General features: G+C 43.0%; 2 protein-coding genes across 3 annotated transcripts; one reads left to right on the forward strand and one right to left on the reverse strand.

Annotated features, from left to right (window-relative positions):
• Positions 1-111: 111 nt before the first annotated feature.
• cox15 (cytochrome c oxidase assembly homolog 15 (yeast)) lies at positions 112-16,694 on the reverse strand. Its single transcript, XM_071392674.1, has 9 exons — positions 16,514-16,694; positions 7,859-8,040; positions 7,438-7,560; positions 6,630-6,816; positions 4,394-4,561; positions 4,228-4,309; positions 2,271-2,425; positions 1,914-2,027; positions 112-1,767 (listed from the first exon to the last, which is right to left on the reverse strand). Exons 1-9 carry the CDS (start codon positions 16,586-16,588, stop codon positions 1,636-1,638), a joined length of 1,218 nt encoding a protein of 405 aa, XP_071248775.1. The 5' UTR covers positions 16,589-16,694; the 3' UTR covers positions 112-1,635.
• Positions 15,496-22,585, forward strand: cutc (cutC copper transporter homolog (E. coli)). 2 transcript variants are annotated; one of them, XM_071392683.1, is made up of 10 exons: positions 15,501-15,575; positions 16,852-17,004; positions 17,149-17,219; positions 19,943-20,002; positions 20,267-20,476; positions 20,641-20,676; positions 20,800-20,933; positions 21,219-21,246; positions 21,371-21,476; positions 21,602-22,585. In XM_071392683.1, the coding sequence occupies exons 3-10, from the start codon at positions 17,150-17,152 to the stop codon at positions 21,711-21,713; spliced, it is 756 nt and encodes a 251-aa protein (XP_071248784.1). In that variant the 5' UTR covers positions 15,501-15,575; positions 16,852-17,004; position 17,149; the 3' UTR covers positions 21,714-22,585. The 2 variants fall into 2 exon arrangements, with proteins under 2 accessions (XP_071248783.1, XP_071248784.1); XM_071392682.1 differs by lacking the exon at positions 16,852-17,004 and having other exon boundaries at positions 15,496-15,575.
• The last annotated feature ends 1,470 nt before the right edge of the window (positions 22,586-24,055 follow it).

Below are 24,055 nucleotides of genomic sequence, written 5' to 3' on the forward strand. Positions count from 1 at the left end.
TGCTTCATTCGCAGTTTGCCTGGCTTTCACTACGTAACTACAGCCTATTCCTAAACTGTGTCCATTGAGAAGGAAAGAGTGTGGGGTTATGAAGCTCTGAAAATACTGAGATGGTTTAACATTGCCTTTATTTAAAGACAAGACATCTCTAGTAACAAAACAAACTCAAGATTCCATATGTATTTATCACACACGCGTGTCCTAAAGCAATATATAATACATTATTTAACATACAAAGATTGCCCTCCAGCCACTGATCCTGGCTCAGATAGGCCTGTATACCTCAATCGTTCAGGTAAGGATTCGGGGGTTGGGTAACTGATCCTAGATCTGTGGTTACCGCAAGCATTAATATTCACCTCAGTATGAAAATACAGAAAAATCAAGAGGCAGTGCATTGATCAGCAGAAACAGACAGAAGTCAAAGGATGAGAAACAACTCAATAAGTCAAAAGCATTCATGTCCTGTCCTTTTCAGAAGCAAAAGGCACACACACTTCCTATGACCTGTTAGTATTATGTAATTATTGTATGCAAGCCTTTAAAATGATCAGTTGACTTTTGCATTCCAGCCTGAATTTAAAAAATAATAATTCTCACCCATCTACACACAATGCCCCATAATGACAAAATCAAAACAGGTGCTTCAACAAAGTACTGAGTAAAGGGTCTGAATACTTATGATATATATATATAAATATATAAAAACTATAAACTATATATACACACACATTTGCAAACATTTCTAAACCTGTTTTTGCTTTATCATTATGGGGTAGTGTGAATAGTAAAATAACAACTTAAGCATTTTTAGAATAAGGCTGTAACGTAACAAAATGTGGAAAAGGTGAAGGGGTCTGAATACTTTCTGAATGCACTATAGATGGATGAGTTTTTTTATTTCTTGAAATTTCAGGCTGTAACAACAATGTGGAATAAGTCCAGGGGTATGAATACTTTCTGAAGGCATTAAAAGGTGCCAACATAGGATTTCTTTTTAGAATATTTGCAATATCATTTCATAAAATGTCCATAATATGTCTGCCACTAACAGTGGAATCAGTGTTTCACAGTATTACTTACCCGCCAGTGTTGTGATTGGCTGTGATATTCACCTATTGATTTCTCCCGCCAGAGCAGCATCTGTTTTCAAACTTAGAAAGCTGTTCTGAATTTGTGGCTGTGTCATCTAGTGTAAATCGCTAATTTCCTGGTTGCTAAAATTCTACACTGCTCAATTCAATTTCAGTTTATTAAATAGTCACTATCTAGTGACATTGAAATTACATCTGTCATCAGCTACAGTAATGCCTTTCAGTGAGATTTCTGAACTACAGGCGACACCTCCTGGCACTGCAGGGGAAAAATGTTGTAAAATAAGCTTGAACATTCTTGCCATTGCATCAATCAAAACAACCATTATATGACTGAATTCTAATGTTATGATATAACTTCAAACCCATGGAAGAAGCTTGCAGCTTTGCAACATAGAAGTTCCCCGAAATAGTATCAAAAGACCCAATCCATTGTTTTATAGAATGATTCTCTCCTCACTTCTCTTTTTTCCTGGAACATCTTGTGAATATTCTTTTTTTCTTCTCCTTGGACTGGTTTGAGTCATGGGAAAGTGGGCATCTACTTTGCCACCTTCCTGAGCTCTGCGAGGACCCAGATGGCAAATGAGAGCAGAGCGACAGAGCCTGACTGGTGGGTCGCTGCCAGGGGAGTGGGCACGTAAAGAAGCAGGGTACTGATGCCCAGGGCAACCTGAGGATGGAAACACAGGGACAAATTAACACCCATTGTACCTACTGATTTTCAAAAGCACTCTCCCCTCACAGACTTAAAAGCATCAGTGTAAAAGAAAGCATTGATGTATGACGTACTGTGTGTGTGTGTGTGTGTGTGTGTACCTGCGCATAGGCCATAGCTGTAAGGCAGGATATGGCTATCTTAGCTCTCCTAGGTAGCATCATCCTCCTGGAGAACATATAGAGACCTGTGATGGCCGTCAGAGACGAGATTGCCTGGAGGGAGAGGCAGGGAGTAACAGTTACTGTTTAGTGGTCATCTGTGGCTCAGGTGGTAGAGCACGGCGCTTGCAACGCCAGGATTGTGGATTCGATTGCCGCTGGGTCCATCCATACAAAAATGTATGCATGCATGAGCGTAAGCTGCAGTGTTTTGTAAAAGGTATGAAGTGCGAAATCAATCACCTACATAAATAACAGAAATCAGATTAATAAAACGAGGCTGTGTGCATTATGTACCAGAACTCGATGGTCAAACTGAACAGTGGTGGGGTTCTCGAAGAAGTTCTTGAGTGTTGGAGAAAAGGCCAGAAGGTCGTCAGGGATCCATCTGTCTCCCATCATAGGGAACGAGTTATACACCAACCCAGCATCCAGCCCTGCTACAAACGCACCTGTAACACACAAACACGGACACACACCATAGTTAGTCATGTTAGGGTTATTATGGCTGGGATGATACCAGTATTGTGGCAAGGAAACAAAACTAGGGACGGGACGATACCAGCATGGCGATACGCATTGGTATCGTGGCAAGGAAACAAAACATGAAGCGTATTTAAAGTCTTTAGGAAAACAACCCTAATGTTGGAAACATCATTATGTTTACATTTAAATGTTTTGTCATTTGTCAGAGTGACTTACAGAAGCAAGGGCACAACAGATTTTTCAACTAGTCGGCTCGAGGATTCGAGTCAGCGACCTTTCGGTTACTGACCCAACGCTAGGCTACCTGCCGCCCTGTTGTCATCCAGAGTCACATTTATTTATTTATTTTTCCCTTGGAAAAAAGTATTGCGATACTTATCTCATCACAGCCTTGACTCTTTCCATATTTTGTTACGTTACAGCCTTATTCTAAAATGTATTAAATACATACAAATCCTCAGCAACCTACACACAATACCCCATAATGACAAAGCATCTTGTTTCCATTGATCATCCTTGAGATGTTTCTACATCTTGATTGGATTCCACCTGTGGTCAATTCAATTGACTGAACATGATTTGGAAAGGCACACACACCTGTCTATATAAAGGTCCCACAGTTGACAGTGCATGTCAGAGCAAAAACCAAGCCATGAGGTCAAAGGAATTGTCTGTAGAGCTCTGAGACAGTGGTGTCCATCATTCTTAAATGGAAGAAGTTTGGAACCACCAAGACTCTTACTAGAGCTGGCCGCCCGGTCAAACTGAGCAATCCGGGGAGAAGGTCCTTGGTCAGGAAGGTGACCAAGAACCCGATGGTCACTCTGACAGAGTTCTAGAGGTCCTCTGTGGAGATGGGAGAACCTTCCAGAAGGACAACCATCTCTGCAGCACTCCATAAATCAGGCCTTTATGGTAAATTGGCCTAACGGAATATTGGCCAAACACTATTTACAATGACCATGAGAAACAAGATTCTATGGTCTCACGAAACCAAGATTGAACTCTTTGGTCTGAATGCCAAACGTCATGTCTGGAGAAAACCTGGCACCGTCCCTAAGGTGAAGCACGGTGGTGGCAGAATCATGCTGTAGGGATGTTTTTCAGCGGCATGGACTGGGAGACAAGTCAGGATCGAGGCAAAGATGAACAGAGCAAAATACAGAGAGATCCTTGATGAAAACCAGCTCCAGAGCTCTCAGGACCTCAGACTGGAGTGAAGGTTCACCTTCCAACAGGACAACGACCCTAAGCACAACGCAGGAGGGGCTTTGGGATAAGTCTCTGAATGTCCTTGAGTGGCCCAGCCAGAGCCCGGACTTAAACCTGATCGAATATCTCTGGAGAGACCTGAAAATAGCTGTGCAGCAACACTCCCCATCCCACCTGACAGAATTTGAGAGGATCTCCCCAAATACAGGTGTGCCAGGCTTGTAGCGTCATACCGAAGAAGACTCGAGGCTGTAATCGCTGCCAAAGGTGCTTCAACAGAGTACTGAGTAAAGGGTCTGAATACTTACGTAAATGTAATATATCCTTTTTCTTTATTAGCAAATGTATAAAATCCTGTTTTGCTTTGTCATTATGGGGTATTGTGTGTAGATTGATGAGGGAAAAAATTATTTAATCAATTTTAGAGTAAGGCTGTAATGTAACAAAATGTGGAAAAAGTCAAGGGGTCTGAATACTTCCCGAAGGCACTGTATATACACAATGCACATCCAAACCTGCTACAACCGCCACTTTGGCACACACCACACACAATTACCTGAGAGTGCGGTGAGGAAGACCAAGCCTACAGTGCCCTTAGCAAACCTCCTCAGCTGGTTCAGACGCTTAGTATTAGCCAACTAGGAGTAGAGGGAGGGGACACAGATTCAAAACATGATTAATATGCACAGTTTGAGCTTTCGCGTGTGTGCGTGTTTCAGTACCTTGTGCGGCTCGACCATCAGTGTGAGTCCGGTCCATAGACTAGCACAGTAGAGCAGCAGAGCTGAACCTAAGTGAGCAGACAAGCGATACTGACTGACTCGGGGGACATCATAGGACTCTGGCTTCTCCTCCAGACCACTCTTCACCATGTACCAGCCCAGGAGGCCCTAAAAGAGGGGAATGGAAAGAGATAGGAAAACCATTTTAGACAACTTAGACTGTAGAAGCCATGTACAGCTTAGGTTCTCAGACAGTGCCAGAACATTTGTGTACTGTATCATCTGGAAGAGGCAAATCCAGACGTGCCAACCTTGAATAATTTGTATGAGTACCACTTCAGCATCGTGGCTGCTCCCCACAACTGCGCGAGCGACACTCACACTGCTCAAGTCATTGGCAAATGCACCCTTTTTTGCCTAATAATGATGTTGGCAGAAGACTGCCTCGGTAGGAATGGTAGGCTATAGTTATGGGTACTTGGTAATTGGCTGCTCTTCAGTAGCTAACTAGAAATATGTTTAAATGTACAATCAGGGCTCTCCCTAGGATTTTTAGACAAGGTGGTGCTGATGTAAGCCTAAGGTTGGGTAGGGGGGAGGTCCGGAGGTGGTCAGCATTAAATTATAGCAAAAGCCTTGTGTTTGATATTTAATGAAATGAAGGTGGTCTCCATGACACTTTCATAGGTAAAATGTAGGGGTATTGATTATTCTAATTAAAAGGTGTGTTTATGTGGATAGTCTAGTGAAAATATAAACTGTCTTATTCTTACATTTTGTTGGGGAGAAAATTCAGAATAATTAAATTACTGGATAGCATCTTGTAGTCTAGCTTACTGTAGGTTATTTGGAATATGAAGCAACTGAACTAGGTCTATATGAGCTTGTTTCAGAGCTCCATCATCTCCTTCATTTATTCAGTCATTGTCTCCATCCCTGACCTATTCCATCAAGTTAGGTCTGACTACTAGGCTACCATTCATTCAACATGCCTTGTTGACATTGGTGAACTGACTATTATCACATCATTAGCTGCCTACTGTTGACATACAGCTGTATCAAGAGGACAGATCAAGAACCGATTAACTAACATAGGCCTACTAAATCTTTAACAGTCTAACATAGCTCTCTGAAGGATGGTATTCGCCATGTCTGTTTCCATCCACGCAGCAACGCGCACTGAACCTTCGCAACACCGCACGTTACTCATCAATGTCCTCGCTACTGTTGCAGAGATAAAGCACGTGCGGGCAAGAAAGTGTTTTCGCTTAGTTGACTAACCGCTGTAGCTAACTAACTTCGTCGTAACGTCGCCTTAGCTAAGGATCAAATTACAAAAGAATTGTGGATATGTGCTTGACCAACACATACAATTTGAGATTTCTTTTTTTTTGCCTCACCCAAGCCCTCTGATTGGCTCAGCTCAAACTTCAGACGGTTGGGTCAAAAACCACAACGTGCCAACAATAAGCTTTTTTTGTGTGCATATTTTAGAGTCGTTTTTTTGTACCAGCATATTTTTACCTCAAATTGTGTGCATGATACGCAAAATGCCTGCAGGTTGTCAGGTCTGCGAATCCACAGTGCTTCAGTACTACGCCATTCCCTTCATAGATCTGTTGACCTATCCTTTCCCTCTCACTGAGGGGGTTCGATTAATCTCGCACGGGCGCCCGTGTAGTTGCATTCGATGTGGAACCGGGCTGTGTCCCGAGTGTGAGTCAGTTGCCCTGCTCTGTCTGATTACATGTAGTAATTAGTAAGATTCTGTGTCTTCCCGTGCAAAGTAAACACGCTTTACATGCCTCCCCAATGAAAACGAGTTAAATTCCAGCATTTATTTTATGGAAAAGAGATGTACGTTTCTGGACGATACACCATGCTGCCTTGTTGACATTATGACCGAGCGGCGCAGATTACTTTTTGATTTGAGAAGGGCGCTCCTAACTCCCCGCTTTCGCCCGTTCCAGGTTCAACCCGGGCAAGTATAAAATATCTCCCTCACCCTCAATCACATCCTTCTTTACCTGGAAGAAAACAAATCCCAGTATACGTCCCTATCTGTTGAACTATCGTGTGCTCGCTCTCACTTTCTTTTTCTCCCTCTCCATCACTTCATCCTCCAACCCTCCTCCATACCTGGAAGATGACAAAATCTAGAGTCTCAGTGCACATCCCTTCATGAATTTGTTGAACTATAACCCCCCCCCCCCCCATCCCATCCTTACTCGCTTACCTGAAAGAACACAAATCCACAGAGTCCCAGTGCACGTCCCTTCATAGATCTGTTGAAGTAGCCTTTCTTCCAGAAGTAGATGGTGGGGAGGACATAGGCCAGCCCTACCAGCCTGCCCCACATCCTGTGGCCCCACTCCATGTAGAAGATGAACTTAAACTCTGGTAGAGTCATGTCATGGTTCATTCTGGAGAATAACAGAGCGGACAGTGAGTCAACAATGAGCTGAGTAGTCAAAAGTTAAGTAGTTTGCATCAAGCTTATTTGACAGAAAGGCTTGCTATTTTAGAGTGATTCCCAGGTGAAATTAAAACTAACGCTATGGTTTGAGATAGTTAATTCCTTTAGCATTTTAAGAGGACATTTGGAGGACTTATTTTTTTAAGGCAGCTATAAATTGAGCATTTTCACACCACTGTCGAGTATCTTAGAATGGTCAGAAATAGGTTCTTAAAGGGATACTGCAAGATTCTAAATTTACCCACTTAACCAGTCAGATTAACTTGTGGATACCATTTGCATGTCTCTGTGTGCAGTATGAAGGAAGTCAGAGGAAGAATGCTAGCGTACCTGTAGACTTCCAGTCATTGCTCTAACACTACTTAGCATTGGCTCGCGAAACTACTGCTAACTTCCTTCATATTGCACACAGAGACAAAAAATTGTATTCACGAGTTCATCAAACACTAAGTAGAAAAACAGGAGAATCTCCCAGTATCCCTTTAAAACATAATTATACATGTTCTGTTGATGTAGACTTTGAGGAAGCCTAACTATCAAGACAGATACATTCAGGCCAGGCACTCACATTTTGAACTCTGGGAACTGCCGGTACTTGGCAAACTCAGCCTCCCACTCGGCCCGAGTCTGAGGAGGCTTCATCTCTCTCACCAGGTGCCAGTCTACCATTGAGAGCCCTGACTCAGTCAGCCTGGATAGGGAGAACAAACACAAACAGTATCTCTCAATACAATACATTACATAGGAGATGTGATTGCAGTGAGTCGTCTTCACAAACATTACAGCTAACTAGCTAGGTCTTGCAGCTCCAAGTAAGGCATTTATCCTGCAGGATCAATAACAAGAGCCAGATGTTTTTTTTCATCTCACATTAAATCAAAGTAGACCCATTCTCAGTTGTAATTCCCTTGAACACTGAAGATCCAACCAATGTGGTTACAACTACAGTACATAATACATTGCTTCACTTCCATGATGTGTTGCATTACCTTGTGACACCTCCCAACACCACTGCCCCGACCACCAGTCCACTGCAGCCCAACAGCCATCGGCCGAGGAGCCGATTGGTGGCCACGTTGGGAACTGTAGCTGGTGCTGTGTTGGCTCCTGCCTCTGCTGTGATGGAGTGCTGGCTTCTCTTCGCCAGCCATTGCCGCAAATGAGGAGTCCGCTGTTGTTATGGAAGAGAGGGATGTTAGACCTTCAGCTATACACCGAGTGTACAAAACATTAGGAAATTCCTGCTCTTTCCATGACAGACTGGCGAGGTGAAAGCTATGATCCCTTATTGATGTCACCTGTTAATATCCACTTCAAAAAATCAGTGTAGATGAAGGAGAGGAGACAGGTTAAAGTTTGTGTATGTGTGCCATTCAGAGGGTGAATGGCTAAGACAAAAGTTAATTGCCTTTGTACGAGGTATGGTAGTTGTTGCCAGGCACACCGGTTTGAGTGTGTCAAGAACTGCAAAACTGCTTGGTTTTTCACACTCAACAGTTGACCATGTGTATCAAGAATGGTCCACCACCCAAAAGACATCCGGCCAACTTGACAACTGTCGGAAGCATTGGTGTCAACATGGGCCTGTGGAAGGCTTTTGACACCTTATAGAGTCCATGACCCGACAAATTGAGGCTGTTCTGAGGGCAAAAGGATGTATAACTAAATATTAGGAAGGTGTTCCTAATGTTTTTTACACTCGGTACATACTATAGACAATTTTATGAATGTATACTGCGTTTCATTTTTTTACCCCCTTTTTCTCCCCAATTTCGTGAAATCAAAATGTGATCTTGTCTCATCCCTGCAAGGTCGAGTCATGCGTCCCCCGAAACATGACCCGCCGAGCCGCGTTGCTTCTTAACACCTGCTCGTTTAACCCGGAAGCCAGCCAATGTGTCGGAGGAAATACTGACGACCGAAGTCAGCTTGCAGGCGCCCGCCACAAGGAGTCGCTATAGCACAATGAGCAAAGTAAAGCCCCTGGCCAAACCCTCCCCTAATCAAGACGACGCTGGGCCAAATTGTACGCCACCCTATGGAACTCCCGGTCACGGCCGGCTATAACACAGTGATGCCTCAACACTGCGATGCAGTGCCTTAGACCGCTGCACCACTCGGGAGGCCCCTGTTTCTCATACTAAGATGGACCAAGATGTGTTGTTTTTGCAACACATTCAATCAACAGTCGGTTGATTGGTCAGTTCATTGGTTTTGCTAAATGTTGATACCATTGATTAAAAGAGTAAGAATTGGATGCAATGTCCAGCTTGCTTTGGTAAACAATATAAGTGTACAAAACAATTATCAGTTGGTTGCATAAATAATAATGACTAAATGTTACATGAAATGGAAATTAAGTCCAAATGGAAACCCCTTTCTTAATATGTATTGGCAATAATTAAGTTAATAGTGAGGCATGGAAAAATGCTTTCTTTTGTCACGCTGGATGTTTGAAATATGAGTAGGTATGATGATTTGAGTCATGCTTCTTCAGCAGTGGAATAAAAACAATTAGCACTTGAATGTTGTAAAAAAAATACTGTGTGTAAATACTGGAGTGATGTATGATTGTTAATAAAATTGTTCATAGAATATTTTTTTATACTGCGTCCATGCGTATAGGCAACAAGTACATTGAAATTAAATTGTTTTCAAGTCATTGAAACAACAACCTGAAAATTGTGTCCTTTTAACTTTCACTGTCATACAAAACTGAGCGTAGATTGGACGTCAGGCAGTTGTCTTTACAACATTATTTCTAGGTGGGATGCCTCTACTGCCATTCATTCCAATTAGACTGGTTTTGGATTTCTCCCTGACCAAGATGGCTCCCATTTTCACCCCATTATGGAACTTTGAGGGTTCATGACATAACCCCTCTAGTATTTAATAGGATCTCTATAGGATGCGGTAAGTTAAATTTTCTTTCGTAGGAAGGCTGGGGGCAATCTCATGAGTTACGATATAGAATCCGTCGGGTGATTAGTTTAGCCCTCTTGGTTGCGTGACGTCTCTCTGAACCCTTACTAAAACATGACTGACAATTTGCCGGCGGCACGAGCTAGCTAAACAGAAGGCTCTGTAGAGCATCTGTGTGACGTCACGTACTCAAGAATGCTCAACCAATCACACGACGGGTTCTATGTCGAGACTCATGAATATTCATGAAATTTCCCCTTCCATAGTAGCATTATTTTCGTGAGAAGACAGAGTGCCGAGTTGATTAATCCTTTTATACAACGGCTATAATTTAATACATTTGCAAGTAGAAATGTGTTCAACATTCACTGAAGTAGCTAGCACATTGCCTTGGTAACAAAACAAACCTGCTAGTTTAGCTAACCAAACCATCGGTCCTGGCTTGCTATTTTGAAAATCGAATTCAACAATGACGATGTTTTCAATTCAACAATTCAGCTTCTAAGGCAGCTCAAACATAGAACATGCAAGAATGAACTTTTGCCATTGAATTCTACTGTGCTGATATACCGTGCGTTATAGGGGATTATAAACTGGGTGGTTCAAGCTCTGAATGCTGCTGATTGGCTGACAGCCGTGCTATATCAGACTGTATACTACGGATATGACAAAACATTTATTTGACTGCTCTAATTATGTTGGTAACCAGTTTATAATAGCAATAAGGCACCTCTGGGAATTCTTACTGGTTGGTAGGTGATCAAATACTTATGTTATGCAATAAAATGCTAATTAATTACTTAAAAATCATACAATGTGATTTTCTGGATTTTTTTTTTTAGATTCCGTCTCTCACAGTTGAAGTGTACCTATGATAAAAATTACAGACCTCTACATACTTTGTAAGTAGGAAAACCTGCAAAATCGGCAGTGTATCAAATACTTGTTCTCCCCACTGTATGTCTATTTCTCATGAAGCCAGATTGGGTCTCTTATATAATTGAGTCCAATACTGCCTTCATTCTTTTTGCAAATTAGAGGCTAATATTTTGTAGTCATTATTGAGCAGACAGACTGGACACCAATTATCGAGGAGAAGCAAGTATTTCTTGGGCTTATATATTAAATGTAATCAGACCTTGAGTCAAACTGGGAGGGAAAGCATTATTTGCAATGCTCCAACAGTAATAGGGCTAACTGTTGAGAAAAAGTTTTGTAAAACTCAGCAGATATACCATCAGTCCCAGGAGACTTATTATTTTTAAGGTGTTCAATAGAATAAATTACCTCTTCAACTATAATAGGGTCATCACACTGTTCCTTCTCAGCCTCCCCAATTGATTTCACATTCCCCAGAGTAAAAAAAAAATAAAGAGTTGAGGAAACCTCACAATACTTAGAACTATATACAGTGGGGAGAACAAGTATTTGATACACTGCCGATTTTGCAGGTTTTCCTACTTACAAAGCATGTAGAGGTCTGTAATTTTTATCATAGGTACACTTCAACTGTGAGAGACGGAATCTAAAACAAAAATCCAGAAAATCACATTGTAGGATTTTTAAGTAATTAATTTGCATTTTATTGCATGACATAAGTATTTGATCACCTACCGACCAGTAAGAATTCCGGCTCTCACAGACCTGTTAGTTTTTCTTTAAGAAGCCCACCTGTTCTCCACTCATTACCTGTATTAACTGCACCTGTTTGAGCTCGTTACCTGTATAAAAGACACCTGTCCACACACTCAATCAAACAGACTCCAACCTCTCCACAATAGCCAAGACCAGAGAGCTGTGTAAGGACATCAGGGGTAAATTGTAGACCTGCACAAGGCTGGGATGGGCTACAGGACAATAGGCAAGCAGCTTGGTGAGAAGGCAACAACTGTTGGCGCAATTATTCGAAAATGGAAGAAGTTCAAGATGACGGTCAATCACCCTCGGTCTGGGGCTCCATGCAAGATCTCACCTCGTGGGGCATCAATGATCATGAGGAAGGTGAGGGATCAGCCCAGAACTACACGGCAGGACCTGGTCAATGACCTGAAGAGAGCTGGGATCACAGTCTCAAAGAAAACCATTAGTAACACACTACGCCGTCATGGATTAAAATCCTGCAGTGCACGCAAGGTCCCCTTGCTCAAGCCAGCGCATGTCCAGGCCCGTCTGAAGTTTGCCAATGACCCTCTGGATGATCCAGAGGAGGAGTGGGAGAAGGTCATGTGGTCTGATGAGACAAAAATTGAGCTTTTTGGTCTAAACTCCACTCGCCGTGTTTGGAGGAAGAAGAAGGATGAGTACAACCCCAAGAACACCATCCCAACCGTGAAGCATGGAGGTGGAAACATCATTCTTTGGGGATGCATTTCTGCAAAGGGGACAGGACGACTGCACCGTATTGAGGGGAGGATGTATGGGGCCATGTATCGCGAGATCTTGGCCAACAACCTCCTTCCCTCAGTAAGAGCATTGAAGATGGGTCGTGGCTGGGTCTTCCAGCATGACAACGACCCGAAACACACAGCCAGGGCAACTAAGGAGTGGCTCCGTAAGAAGCATCTCAAGGTCCTGGAGTGGCCTAGCCAGTCTCCAGACCTGAACCCAATAGAAAATCTTTGGAGGGAGCTGAAAGTCCGTATTGCCCAGCGACAGCCCCGAAACCTGAAGGATCTGGAGAAGGTCTGTATGGAGGAGTGGGCCAAAATCCCTGCTGCAGTGTGTGCAAACCTGGTCAAGAACTACAGGAAACGTATGATCTCTGTAATTGCAAACAAAGGTTTCTGTACCAAATATTAAGTTCTGCTTTTCTGATGTATCAAATACTTATGTCATGCAATAAAATGCAAATTAATTACTTAAAAATCATACAATGTGATTTTCTGGATTTTTGTTTTAGATTCCGTCTCCCACAGTTGAAGTGTACCTATGATAAAAAATTACAGACCTCTACATGCTTTGTAAGTAGGAAAACTTGCAAAATCGGCAGTGTATCAAATACTTGTTCTCCCCACTGTAAATTACTGTAGAAGTTGCAACTAAAGTTAGATTAATTTGGGATCATCTGTGATGAGACCATTAACATTTAATTGTTGAATTGTATTATTTTTAGAGTGGTATTTTTCTAACCTGAAAATAATATTAATTTTGTTCACCCTCTAGGAATTTCTTCCTAGATCTGACAAAGGCTCCCTCTGCTTTCAGTTAATACATATCCTCCAACATGTGTTGTAACTCAGAACATATTTGTCCTCCTCAGAGACTTTCAACAGGCTTTTGAACAAGAGAGGTGATCTTTGTAATTACACTTACTTCTTCAGCTCTCCTTTTCTTGGCGAGAATATTCCATAGTTTCGGAAATATTTTCCAACCTCATATTTAAAAATCTCCCAGTTATTACTGTATGAATTGTCATTTATAGCTTTGTTCCAGAAGTGTGTAATTAAATTGTTTATCTCCATCTTGACCAACTCATGTTTTAATATAGAGCTATTAAGCTCTATAGGCCATAAGGCCATAATCAGAGATTAAAATTTGAATGTCAATATAAATAGCTCTATGATCAGTAAGGGGAGTGGCAAGGATGTTAACAGAACTACCCTGTTTATCAAAATATTTAGACACCAGCCAAAAATGTATGCATGATTAGTAGAAAGAGGAGGAAGGGAAGCGCTACTAAGGTACACTATAGTATATTTTGGTAGATAGAAGGTGCTCTTTGGTAAAAGGTGTAAATTGGTCATCAAAAAGAAAGGAGGACCAAGGCACTCTTCATATAATTAATTAAAATGCCTTTATTAGTACTCCCTGACGAAGGCCATGCAGCCGAAACGCGTCGTTTTTTAAACAACTTTGTTTCTATTGAACATGCCATACTAATAAAGGCATTTTAATTAATTATATGAAGAGTGCCTTGGTCCTCCTTTCTTTCTTTTTTGATGTATGCATGATTGTCTGGAGTGTGCCATATTATTCCAGGTAAAAGACTTGTCATTAGGAAACTTTACTCTCCAAATATCTATAATATCAAACCTTTCCATAAACTGCCTTGTATTCATAAAAGTGGACTGTCCCAGAGGCCATCTATAAATTAAATTCTGACAGTGGTGGGCCGTCAGGGCCTGCAAGGCCTTCTCTGCTGGCCTAAACATCATCAGAATATAATTTTTTTTTTAAATATATTTTCCCACAGATATGTATTAAATTATTCCCCAGAGTAAGAGTTATACTCTTCATTTCATAGCTTTCCTCTTGGTTGCACTGCTTCCAGCCCCAGGTTGAGATTTGGAGGGCTGGTCTTTATGTTAGATCTTTTATCCAATCATATTCAGCCATCATGTGTTGCCAGGGGTCTAAAATCTGCCCTCGGGCCTTCAGAATCAACAGTGCGGGCGCTTGTAGCTTAAAGTGAATGGAAATTAAAATTGTGTCAACCAATCAGCTTTAGAGTTGGCTATTGTACGCCTGCTGGCTGGCTCCAGTGTTACACAGGAGCCAGCTAGCAGGCGTAGTGCGTCCACGTCTTTTGATTGGATTACCAATATTGAGAGGCAGGTCCTATGGGCAGGTCTATGCAGATCTAGGAAACTGAATTTGATAAACGAATTAATTCGCGTTCTACTAAGCTGTTTTTTCAACCCACAATGGCGGAAGGAGGAGAAGATATCGATTTGGTCGAGGATATAATTATAACGCCATTCTCAAGACGAACTTTCCCGCCTGTCACAGGCGGGAAAGGGGTTCGTTCGCTCGCCACTTTGAAAGTTTCAACTACGAGCGCTATGGCTCCGAGAAGCACTGCAAACTGTACTGCTGGGAATGCCTATTATTTGCAAGTGATCGATTTGGTGTTTGGAGCTACACTGGCTTTGCAAACTTGAGTTGTCTGTTAAACACTGTTTACCCAAAAATGTCAATTTGTCAATTTCAAGGTGACGCAACGCCTGGTTATACTGCGTTTCTGTCTAAATGTATAGTGTCTAGAGCCATGGCATAATGATGGTAATAAGAGGTGGATTAATTCGGGTGGGACTGTGTAGTACCTCACTGAAGGCCTAGGCCCCAGGCCCACGGCACGCCACTGAATTCTGAGAAATATTAAAATCCCCACCTACTATAAGTAAAGCATTAGGGAACTTGGTTAGCCAATGAAGAAAACGCTTTTCCAAAGAGTCAAGTAACTGATCATTTTCAAGTATGGATTTGTACCATGAATGTTGGTGATAAAAATAATAATGTATGGCAAACCAGTTACCGACACCTGCGCCGAAAGTTACGTTGTGCAACAGGTATTTCATATTGTAATGAAACAGCAGGGAGCAGGTCTCGAACCCTCGACCTTCTAGCCCGAGGTCCGGAGCGCTATCGACTGTGCCGCAAAAGCATGCTCGTGCGACAGAGTCGATATCCTCGCTTATAAACCCAGGGTCGTTACAATATGATTAACCATGTCGTGATATGTTTGTCATTAAATGTATTAGATAGACACGCTTCTAATATCCGTACATTATTGACCCGTGACTGACAATTGTGAAATACGTTAGCTAAAACCCTAAAACGAGGTGAAGTCAGACCGTCTACTTAAGTAGGCAATAGAAGAAAAAAAGCCTGTCTATCATGTTCATTTGATTGGGTTAAGACCGTCACTCCAAAACTAGCAGACCAATGGAGACTCACTGTCTACGCCTCCCTCTAAAACCCCGCCCTTCACGGAAAAATAATGACAAAACTCGCAATCGAAAACACTGGCAGTGAAAGCAAAGATACGAGTGGCGCAACCAAAAGGTAGTACATGCAGGCAAGGGCGTAGGCAAAATGTATTAATAGGATTGATTGCTGGGAAAGTTTAACCGAAAACGATTTTTGAATTCGTTTTCTAATATTTTTGCTCTCGCTTTAAAATGATTTGCTTACAAGTTTTTGCTTTCCACATCATTATATTAACCCGTCCTCGAAAATATAATGTTTACATTCTCAACTTTATTTTTCATGTTCACGATTTATTTATTTTGAATTCAATACATATGGCGTGAAATTGACCCCATAAATGCCATCGTCACCAATCAACTGCATTGCAGTTTAAAACGACTGCCTACCAGCACCGATTTCTGTATGCTAGCTATGCTACCAGCTTATATGAACTGTAGCATTTAGCAGTCACTTCTAAATCTGAAAAGGAACAGCTTCTAAATGTTATGCAGCGAAAAACAGCCACATATCCAAATTGGACTTTAGTAACCACATTGTGGGCGTGTTACAATACATCAATCATGACGAATATCCACTTTGTTAGATCAGAGTTGTTTAATGTGCTTCAATCGAGCGTCCTTGTTCTATACCCCACGGTCTGCGTTCCATTGCCCTCTTTAGCTACCGCATCTACTGTATGCTTCCTTCACCTAGGAGTGAAATTTATGCCGCGTTCACAAAAAACAGGAAACTCAAAACTCCGATTTCAGTGCGTTCAAGACAAATGGGAACTCAGTGGAAAAACCAGGTCCGACTGGGAACAATAGTTTTGAACGGTCATTCAACCCAGAATTCCAAGTCGGGAAATCGGGCATCTTTCTAGAGCTCCGACTTTCCGACCTGAAAATCACTGACGTCATGATTTGACCTTTTTTCCCGAGTTCCAAGTTGCCTTGAAAACAGCAAGAAATGAAAACCACTTTCCGACATGATAACGTTAGCAGCTTGCTAGCTAGCCTATTTCCTCCACTTACATTGCTCTGCTGAAATCCTCTCCCAGCATTTCGACAGCCACACGACACCAACGTCCGTAACGAAGGGAGCAGCATCCTTATTTAAAATGGTCCTCTCACGCAACAGCCGTAGGAAGACCGGGCAACGATAAAAAAAAAAAAACGTTACACAACCGTGTTTCCTAACAGAGCCATGCAATTCAACTCTGACCTCTGACGTCACATCGAGGCTACGCAAATAACATTTTACAGTTGTACTATTTAAAATTTAAAAAAACACCACAAACATACATGTATTGATACTTGTGGATTAAAAACCCATTTTCAATCAACTCTTTCTATGATTGACGTTTCACCAGGACGATTAATCGATCACAGATAGGGCAAAACAGATGAGCGTGACCGATGGCCGAATGAAGGGTTGGATCTTGACTACTAGTGAAGGCTGAAACGGTGGCGAGTTGACGCGCACACAGAACAAGGAGCTAGTAATACACATTTTAGTTTGACGGGTAGGTGAACACAGAAGTCGAAACTTGAAATAGCTTAAAAGTTTGGTATTCGTCGACATATGCTGTGTGAATTGATTTTGAGTAACGTTACACCAGCCTGACATTTAATGGAAACCATATTTCTCTCCGTGTGTGTGTGTGTAGGATGGCAGAGGGCTTTTTGATGGAGGTGTGTGTGGACAGTGTGGAGTCTGCCATCAACGCCGAGAGGGGAGGTAGGCTATGCTGCTGTAATGCGATAGTGTAAACTAACCTCCCCTAAGTGAAGTTGACTTTAGACCAGGACTCTGCTATACTGTTGCTGGAGAGCTACACTCCTGTAGGTTTTCAATCCAATCCCAGCTGTAACTAACCTGATTCAGTTTATCAACCAGCTAATTATTAGAATCAGGTGCATTAGATTAGGGTTGGGTGTGTGCTTGCCGAAGAGGAGTAGACTTGTGACGCTGAAAACAGTTTAAATGTTCTTCACCTCATCAAAAACATGATAAGGCTGGCCCTTGTTTGAGTGTGAGAAAGGTCTTGACACACCGCTCGGATTGGAAATGGCAGCCAGTACTGTGGACGAAATGGAGGAAAGGTTGGAGAAGCAACAGCTGTGCTGGAATGCGAACAATATGGGTGTCAGTTCTGATGAGATGGAGTGGGAGGATGAGGGTCAAGGAAGAAGAGATAGGACGCAAGAGTAATAATGTGTTGGAGTGGAAAGTGGTGATGGTGTTTGGTGAGACCACAGGGCCTCATTTACACCATATCCGACTAACCAATGTCGTAGAGAGAGAGGTGAAGTCAAACTAGCCTGGTTCGTTGGAAAAGGTAGATTGATAATATTTTGTGGTAGTCCGGCTCAGCAAGGGAGGATCCTGCCAATAAAAAAAGAGAAGATTAAAAGCCATGTCCCTGGTGCTTATGTAACAGTTTAACTTTAGTCCGTCCCCTCGCCCCGACGCGAACCAGGGACCCTCTGCACACAACAACAGTCACCCACGAAGCATCGTTACCCATCGCTCCACAAAAGCCGCGGCCCTTGCAGAGCAAGGGGAACCAATACTTCAAGGTCTCAGAGCAAATGACGTCACCAATTGAAAGGCTATTAGTGCGTACCACTGCTAACTAGATAGCCATTCCACATACCCCCCTTTCGACCTCCTCCTTTTCCGCAGCAACCAGTAATCCGGGTCACGGCACCAATGTAACAGTTTAACTTTAGTCTGTCGCCCCGACCCGGGCGCGAACCAGGGACCCTCTGCACACATCAACAACAGTCACCCACGAAGCATCGTTACCCATCGCTCCACAAAAGGCGCGGCCCTTGCAGAGCAAGGGGAACCACTAGTCATCGCTGGGGTTCCAATATCTATGTCCATAGATTATATTAATGTGAAGGGAGGCAGTGATTGAGGCCAAAAGGTTGATCAGTAGGAAAGAGGGTCAAAGATGTGAAAGCGTATCAGTGCTGCTGAGGTTTGAGGTTTTGACTGGACAAGTACAGATAGGATTCCTTAGTAACAATCTCAGAGAATTTGTCGCCATTCCCATTGCGGTGTTTTAAATGTCAAAGAATGGGACATGTAGCTTTTCAGTGTAAAGGAAAGAAAATATGTGCCAAGTGAGGAGGGGAACATGATTATGGTGAATGTGGGAGTGTAACAGTATAACTTTACGTCCGTTCCCTTGCCCCGACCCGGGCGTGAACCAGGGAACCTCTGCACATATCAACAACAGCCACCCACGAAGAATTGTTACCCATCGCTCCACAAATGCCACGGCCCTTTCAGAGCAAGGTGAACCATTACTTCAAGGTCTCAGAGCAAGTGACGTCACCGATTGAAAGGCTATTAGCGCGCACCACCGCTAACTAGCTAGCCATTTCACATCCGTTACAGGAGCAATGTGACGGTTAAGTGTTGTAATTGTGGAGGGGAACATAGTGCAGCATTCGGTGGGTACCAGGTGCAGAGAGGTTGAGATATATAATCAGTAATGATGTATCATATGCAGAAACTGTAAGACAGATTGGTGGAACTACAATGCCGACTGATGGAGCTTCCATGGCTGCTCCTGTACTAAGAGTGTACCTACTGTCGGGGCTGGTGCTTCTGCTGGTCCTGGCATGGTTTGCGATCCTGAATGTGCTTTGATAGTGACTAAAGTTAACCTTACCAATGAAAGCTATGAAGTTATCGACACGACTCGGGTTGTGGAAAGCAGAAATGCCAGGTTGAAGGTTATAGTGGCACTCACTGTCATTGAGGATACTTGTAGGAGTACAACTTCCATTAGCATTACGTCACTACATGCCGCACCCACTAGCGTTACGTCATTACAAGCTAATATACACACGCTAGCTAGTACTAGCTAGTGTAGATGTAATGATGTAATGCTTCTAGTGATGTAATGCTAGTGGGTGTGGCATGTAATGATGTAATGCTAATAGCTAGCTAGCGTGTGCTAGCTAGCATGTACAACGCTAGCTAGCTAGCTAGCACACATGTCTGTTGAAGCCAGACCCTATTGAACCCAGCTCTCGCATGGCTTAACTTGGCGGGCGTGGTATGTAGTCAATCATAACTACACACCGTGGGCCGTCATTGTAAACAAGAATTTGTGCTTTACTGACTTGCCTAGTTAAGAGGCAGAGGTAGACCATAAAGGTAGACCATGGTAGACGTCTTAGACCAAGGTAGACCATACAATGGTACAATCTGCTCCCGAGTGGCGCAGTAGTCTAAGACACTGCATCTCAGTGCAAGAGGTGTCACTGCAGTACCTGGTTCAAATCCAGGCTGCATCACATGATTGGGAGTCCCATAGGGCCGCGCACAATTGGCCCAGCGTTGTCCGGAGAAGGCCGTCATTGTAAATATGAATTTGTTCTTAACTGACTTTCCTAGTTAAATCCAAATAAATACTTGGGGTGTATGTTTATAACCCACAGGTGCTGGTCGGCTGGAGCTGTGTTCTAGTCTGCTCGAAGGAGGAATCACGCCCAGTATAGGTAAGGGTGAGACCCACAGCCTGTTTATGGGTAAACCCATACAGATCTCAATTCATGTTTATGGGTGTCTGTCAACGGATGGCATAAAAGATTGCGCTTTTCACTGTCTCAAAGTGCTTTATGTTGTATGAAGGTAGTGTTTTCATATGTTAATGACAAGGCTGTAGTCTTCACTTTCCATAACTTTCCGAATGATTTCTAAGTATCAATGCTGTGTTGTAATCTCTCTTTCCCCCTATCTCTCCATCACTTGGTCTGGCCCAGGTCTGCTGCAGGTGGTGAAGCAGTATGTGCGTATCCCGGTCTATACCATGATCCGTCCACGCGGGGGGGATTTCCTGTACACGGACCGCGAGGTTGAGGTGATGAGAAAGGACATTGAGCTGGTGAGGAGTCATGGGGCAGATGGACTGGTGCTGGGAGCTCTGACTGAGGATGGGAGAGTCGACGCTGAACTCTGTATGGAATTGCTAGGTAGGAGTGTGCGTGAGTTCATGCGATTTAAAAGGGCACAGAGTCTTGGCCCTGCCATTTGAGGTTCCTGGGATCCTTGAGCGAGCGTTTGAAAATCGACAAACTGTCAGTGATGCGGATTATCATTTAATCCAATTTATTCCTTTATTCCCTCTCTCCACCAGCTGTTTCTCGTCCTCTACCTGTTACTTTTCACAGAGGTAAAACAGCTTCCTATGGTTTCATGACTGATTTGTTTGGTCTGGTCTTGGTGACATTTATGTTAAGACATAGACTGACATATGAAAAAAAATTGCCTCTGACTTTTGATTGCTGTGTTTTAGCCTTTGACATGGTGCACGACCCCATGGTTACCTTGGAGACGCTGGTGTCTTTGGGGTTTGAGCGTGTTCTGACCAGCGGATGTGACTGTTCAGCTCTGGAGGGACTGCCTCTCATCAAACGCCTGGTGGAACAGGTGAGTCTGGAACAATAGGCAGGGATCCAATCCTAAAACTTACTCCTCCTACCCAGTCCCAAAACAACCCCAAACACCCTACACACAGGCTGCATCTCAATAGTCTGAAGAGACTTTCTCGCCTAATGTCCTCCCATTCAACTTCGAAGAAATAGGTTTCAAAACTAATTTCACACCTTATTCATCCAACCTATCATGTCAGCTGTCTCGCCCCTCTGTCCCCTTACATGTTTTCTGATCTGTCCTTTGCTACTTTTTCACCAATCCTGTCTTTTCATCCAACAGGCTAAAGGGAGAATAACCATTATGCCTGGTAAGTGCCCTACATTTGTTTAAGTCAAGTGAATTCCCCTTTTCAGCTGATCATCACTGCATACAAGTCTGCAGTAACAATGTACCTAATGTTCTTATCTTTCTCATGTGTGTGTCTGTTCTAGGAGGGGGTATTACAGAGCGGAATCTCCAGAGGATTCTAGAAAGTTCTGGGGTTCTGGAGTTCCATTGTTCTGCTCGCTCCAGTAAGGACTCTGCCATGAAGTTCAGGTGAGTCCTTGCCATAAAGCAAGCCCGTTTACCGATAAAGCACTTGTGACAATGCTTTTAGTTAAAAGCGCTACATAAATGAAATTAGTACTTCATTTATTAGTTCTGTCTGCTCTCCCCTGCAGAAACTCCTGTGTGAACATGGGCGCCTCGCTGACAGCTCCCGAGTACGGCCTGAAGGTGGCAGACGTGAGCAAAGTCCGCTCTCTGAACGCTATAGCCAAGAACACCCTGTAGTGACGACAAGCACATACACAGCTGAACTCCCTGTATGGCTGCTGGACAGCTGTCCTCAGCCCCTTTGGGTAGCAGATCCTCCTGCTCCTATTGAGCCTGACCCCAAAATAGTGTACTATATAGGGAATAGTTCAGAGGCTCTCCTACCCTGTTCCTGGAGAGCTACCATCCTGTAGGTCTTCCCTCCAACCCTAATCTAGCTCACCTGATTCTAATAATGAGCTGGTTTATAAGCTGAATCAGGTAAATTAACACTGGGGTTCGATTGAAAAACTACAGGAGGGTAGCTGTCCAGGAACAGGGTTGGAGTACCCTGGAATAGGGTGTAAATTGGAAGCTAATCAATGGGTTTTTGTAGTAATTTCTAATAGTGAGGTCATGTTTACACAATGACTAAATAAGAAGGTATATGGGCTATCATCAAATCCCTTAGGCATTGTAAGATGTGTGAGGTTTCATACAGCTATGTATTCACAATAGTTGATTATGCATTGAATTACGCAATCGCAGAATCATGTTTCCTGGAGGTTCAGCTTGATGTCATTACTTGATTGTTATGTGGAGAGTTCCCCTCCATACAATGAAAAGTGCTTTGAATATTGGGAAAAGCGCAATATAAATCCAATTATTATTACAGAGTTATTGATAGGAAAGAGAGACCTGCACACTGTTAATGTGGAAAAATACATGTTTTTTTATTATAAATTCATGTTTAAAATGTTCTTAGGGAGCGGTCGAAATTGTCACCTGGCGGAAAATGGGGGAGGGTCATGCTTTTTATATTTAAATCGGGAGTGTTAAGTATTTTTTTTTAAATTTAGTCCAGGGGAGGGTCATGTCATTTGTAATCGATTAAATGTCATATTGCTCAATGTTTGGGAATTAGTTGCTAATTATATCTCAACGTGTGCCCGACGCTGCCCCTCATTCCTGATTCCAGTGTTGTAGTACTGGAGTCCGGTCTAGAGACCACTTTTTGAGCGTCTGGGTCTTGTCTCGATATCGGATACATTTGTAATTTCTACCCAAGACTTTATTTAACTTTTTTTTTCCCCCACCTTTATTTAACCAGGTAGGCCAGTTGAGAACAAGTTCTCATTTACAACTGCGACCTGGCCAAGATAAAGCAAAGCAGTGTGACACAAACAACAACAGAGTTACACATGGGATAAACAAACATACAGTCAATAACACAATAGAAAAATATGTATACAGTGTGTGCAAATGAAGTAAGGAGGTAAGGCAATAAATAGGCCAATGGTGGCAAAGTAATTACAATTTAGCAATTTACACTGGAGTGATATGTGCAGATGAGGATGTGCAAGTAGAAATACTGGGGTGCAAAAGAGCAGAAAAACATATGGGGATGAGGTAGGTAGTTGGTTCGATGGGCTGTGTACAGCTGCAGCGATCGGTAAGCTGCTCTGACAGCTGATGCTTAAATTTAGTGAGGGAGATATGTCTCCAACTTCAGTGATTTATAAAATTTTTTGCAATTCGTTCCAGTCATTGGCAGCAGAGAACTGGAAGGAAAGGCGGCCAAAGGGAGGGTTGACTTTGGGGATGACCAGTGAAATATACCTGCTGGAGCGTGTGCTACGGGTGGGTGTTGCTATGGTGACCGGTGAGCTGAGATAAGGCGGAGCTATACCTAGCAAAGACTTATAGATGACCTGGAGCCAGTGGGTTTGGCGACGAATATGTAGCGAGGACCAGCCAACGAAAGCATACAGGTCGCAGTGGTAGGTAGTATATGGGGCTTTGTTGAGACAACAGATGACACTGATAGACTGCATCCAATTTGCTGAGTAGAGTGTTGGAGGCTAATTTGTAAATGGCATCGCAAAAGTCAAGGATCGGTAGGATAGTCAGTTTTATGAGGGTAAGTTTGGCAGCATGAGTGAAGGAGGCTTTGTTGCGAAATAGGAAGCCGATTCTAAATATAACTTTGGATTGGAGATGCTTAATGTGAGTCTGGAAGGAGAGTTTACAGTCTAGCCAAACATCTAGGTATTTTTAGTTGTCCACATATTCTAAGTCAGAACTGTCCAGAGTAGTGATTCTAGTCGGGCGGGCAGATGCCGGCAGCGATCGGTTGAAGAGCATGCATTTTAGTTTTACTAGCATTTAAGAGCAGTTGGAGGCCACGGAAGGAGTGTTGTATTGCGTTGAAGCTTGTTTGGAGGTTTGTTAAGTGTCCAAAGGGCCAGATGTATACAGAATGGTGTCTGCGTAGAGGTGGCTCAAAGAAACACCCGCAGCAAGAGCGACATCTTGATATATACAGAGAAAAGAGTCGGCCCGAGAATTGAACCCTGTGGCACCCCCATAGAGACTGCCAG

The sequence above is a fragment of the Salvelinus alpinus genome, chromosome 3 (assembly GCF_045679555.1).
Source record: "Salvelinus alpinus chromosome 3, SLU_Salpinus.1, whole genome shotgun sequence".
Classification (NCBI taxonomy): domain Eukaryota; kingdom Metazoa; phylum Chordata; class Actinopteri; order Salmoniformes; family Salmonidae; genus Salvelinus; species Salvelinus alpinus.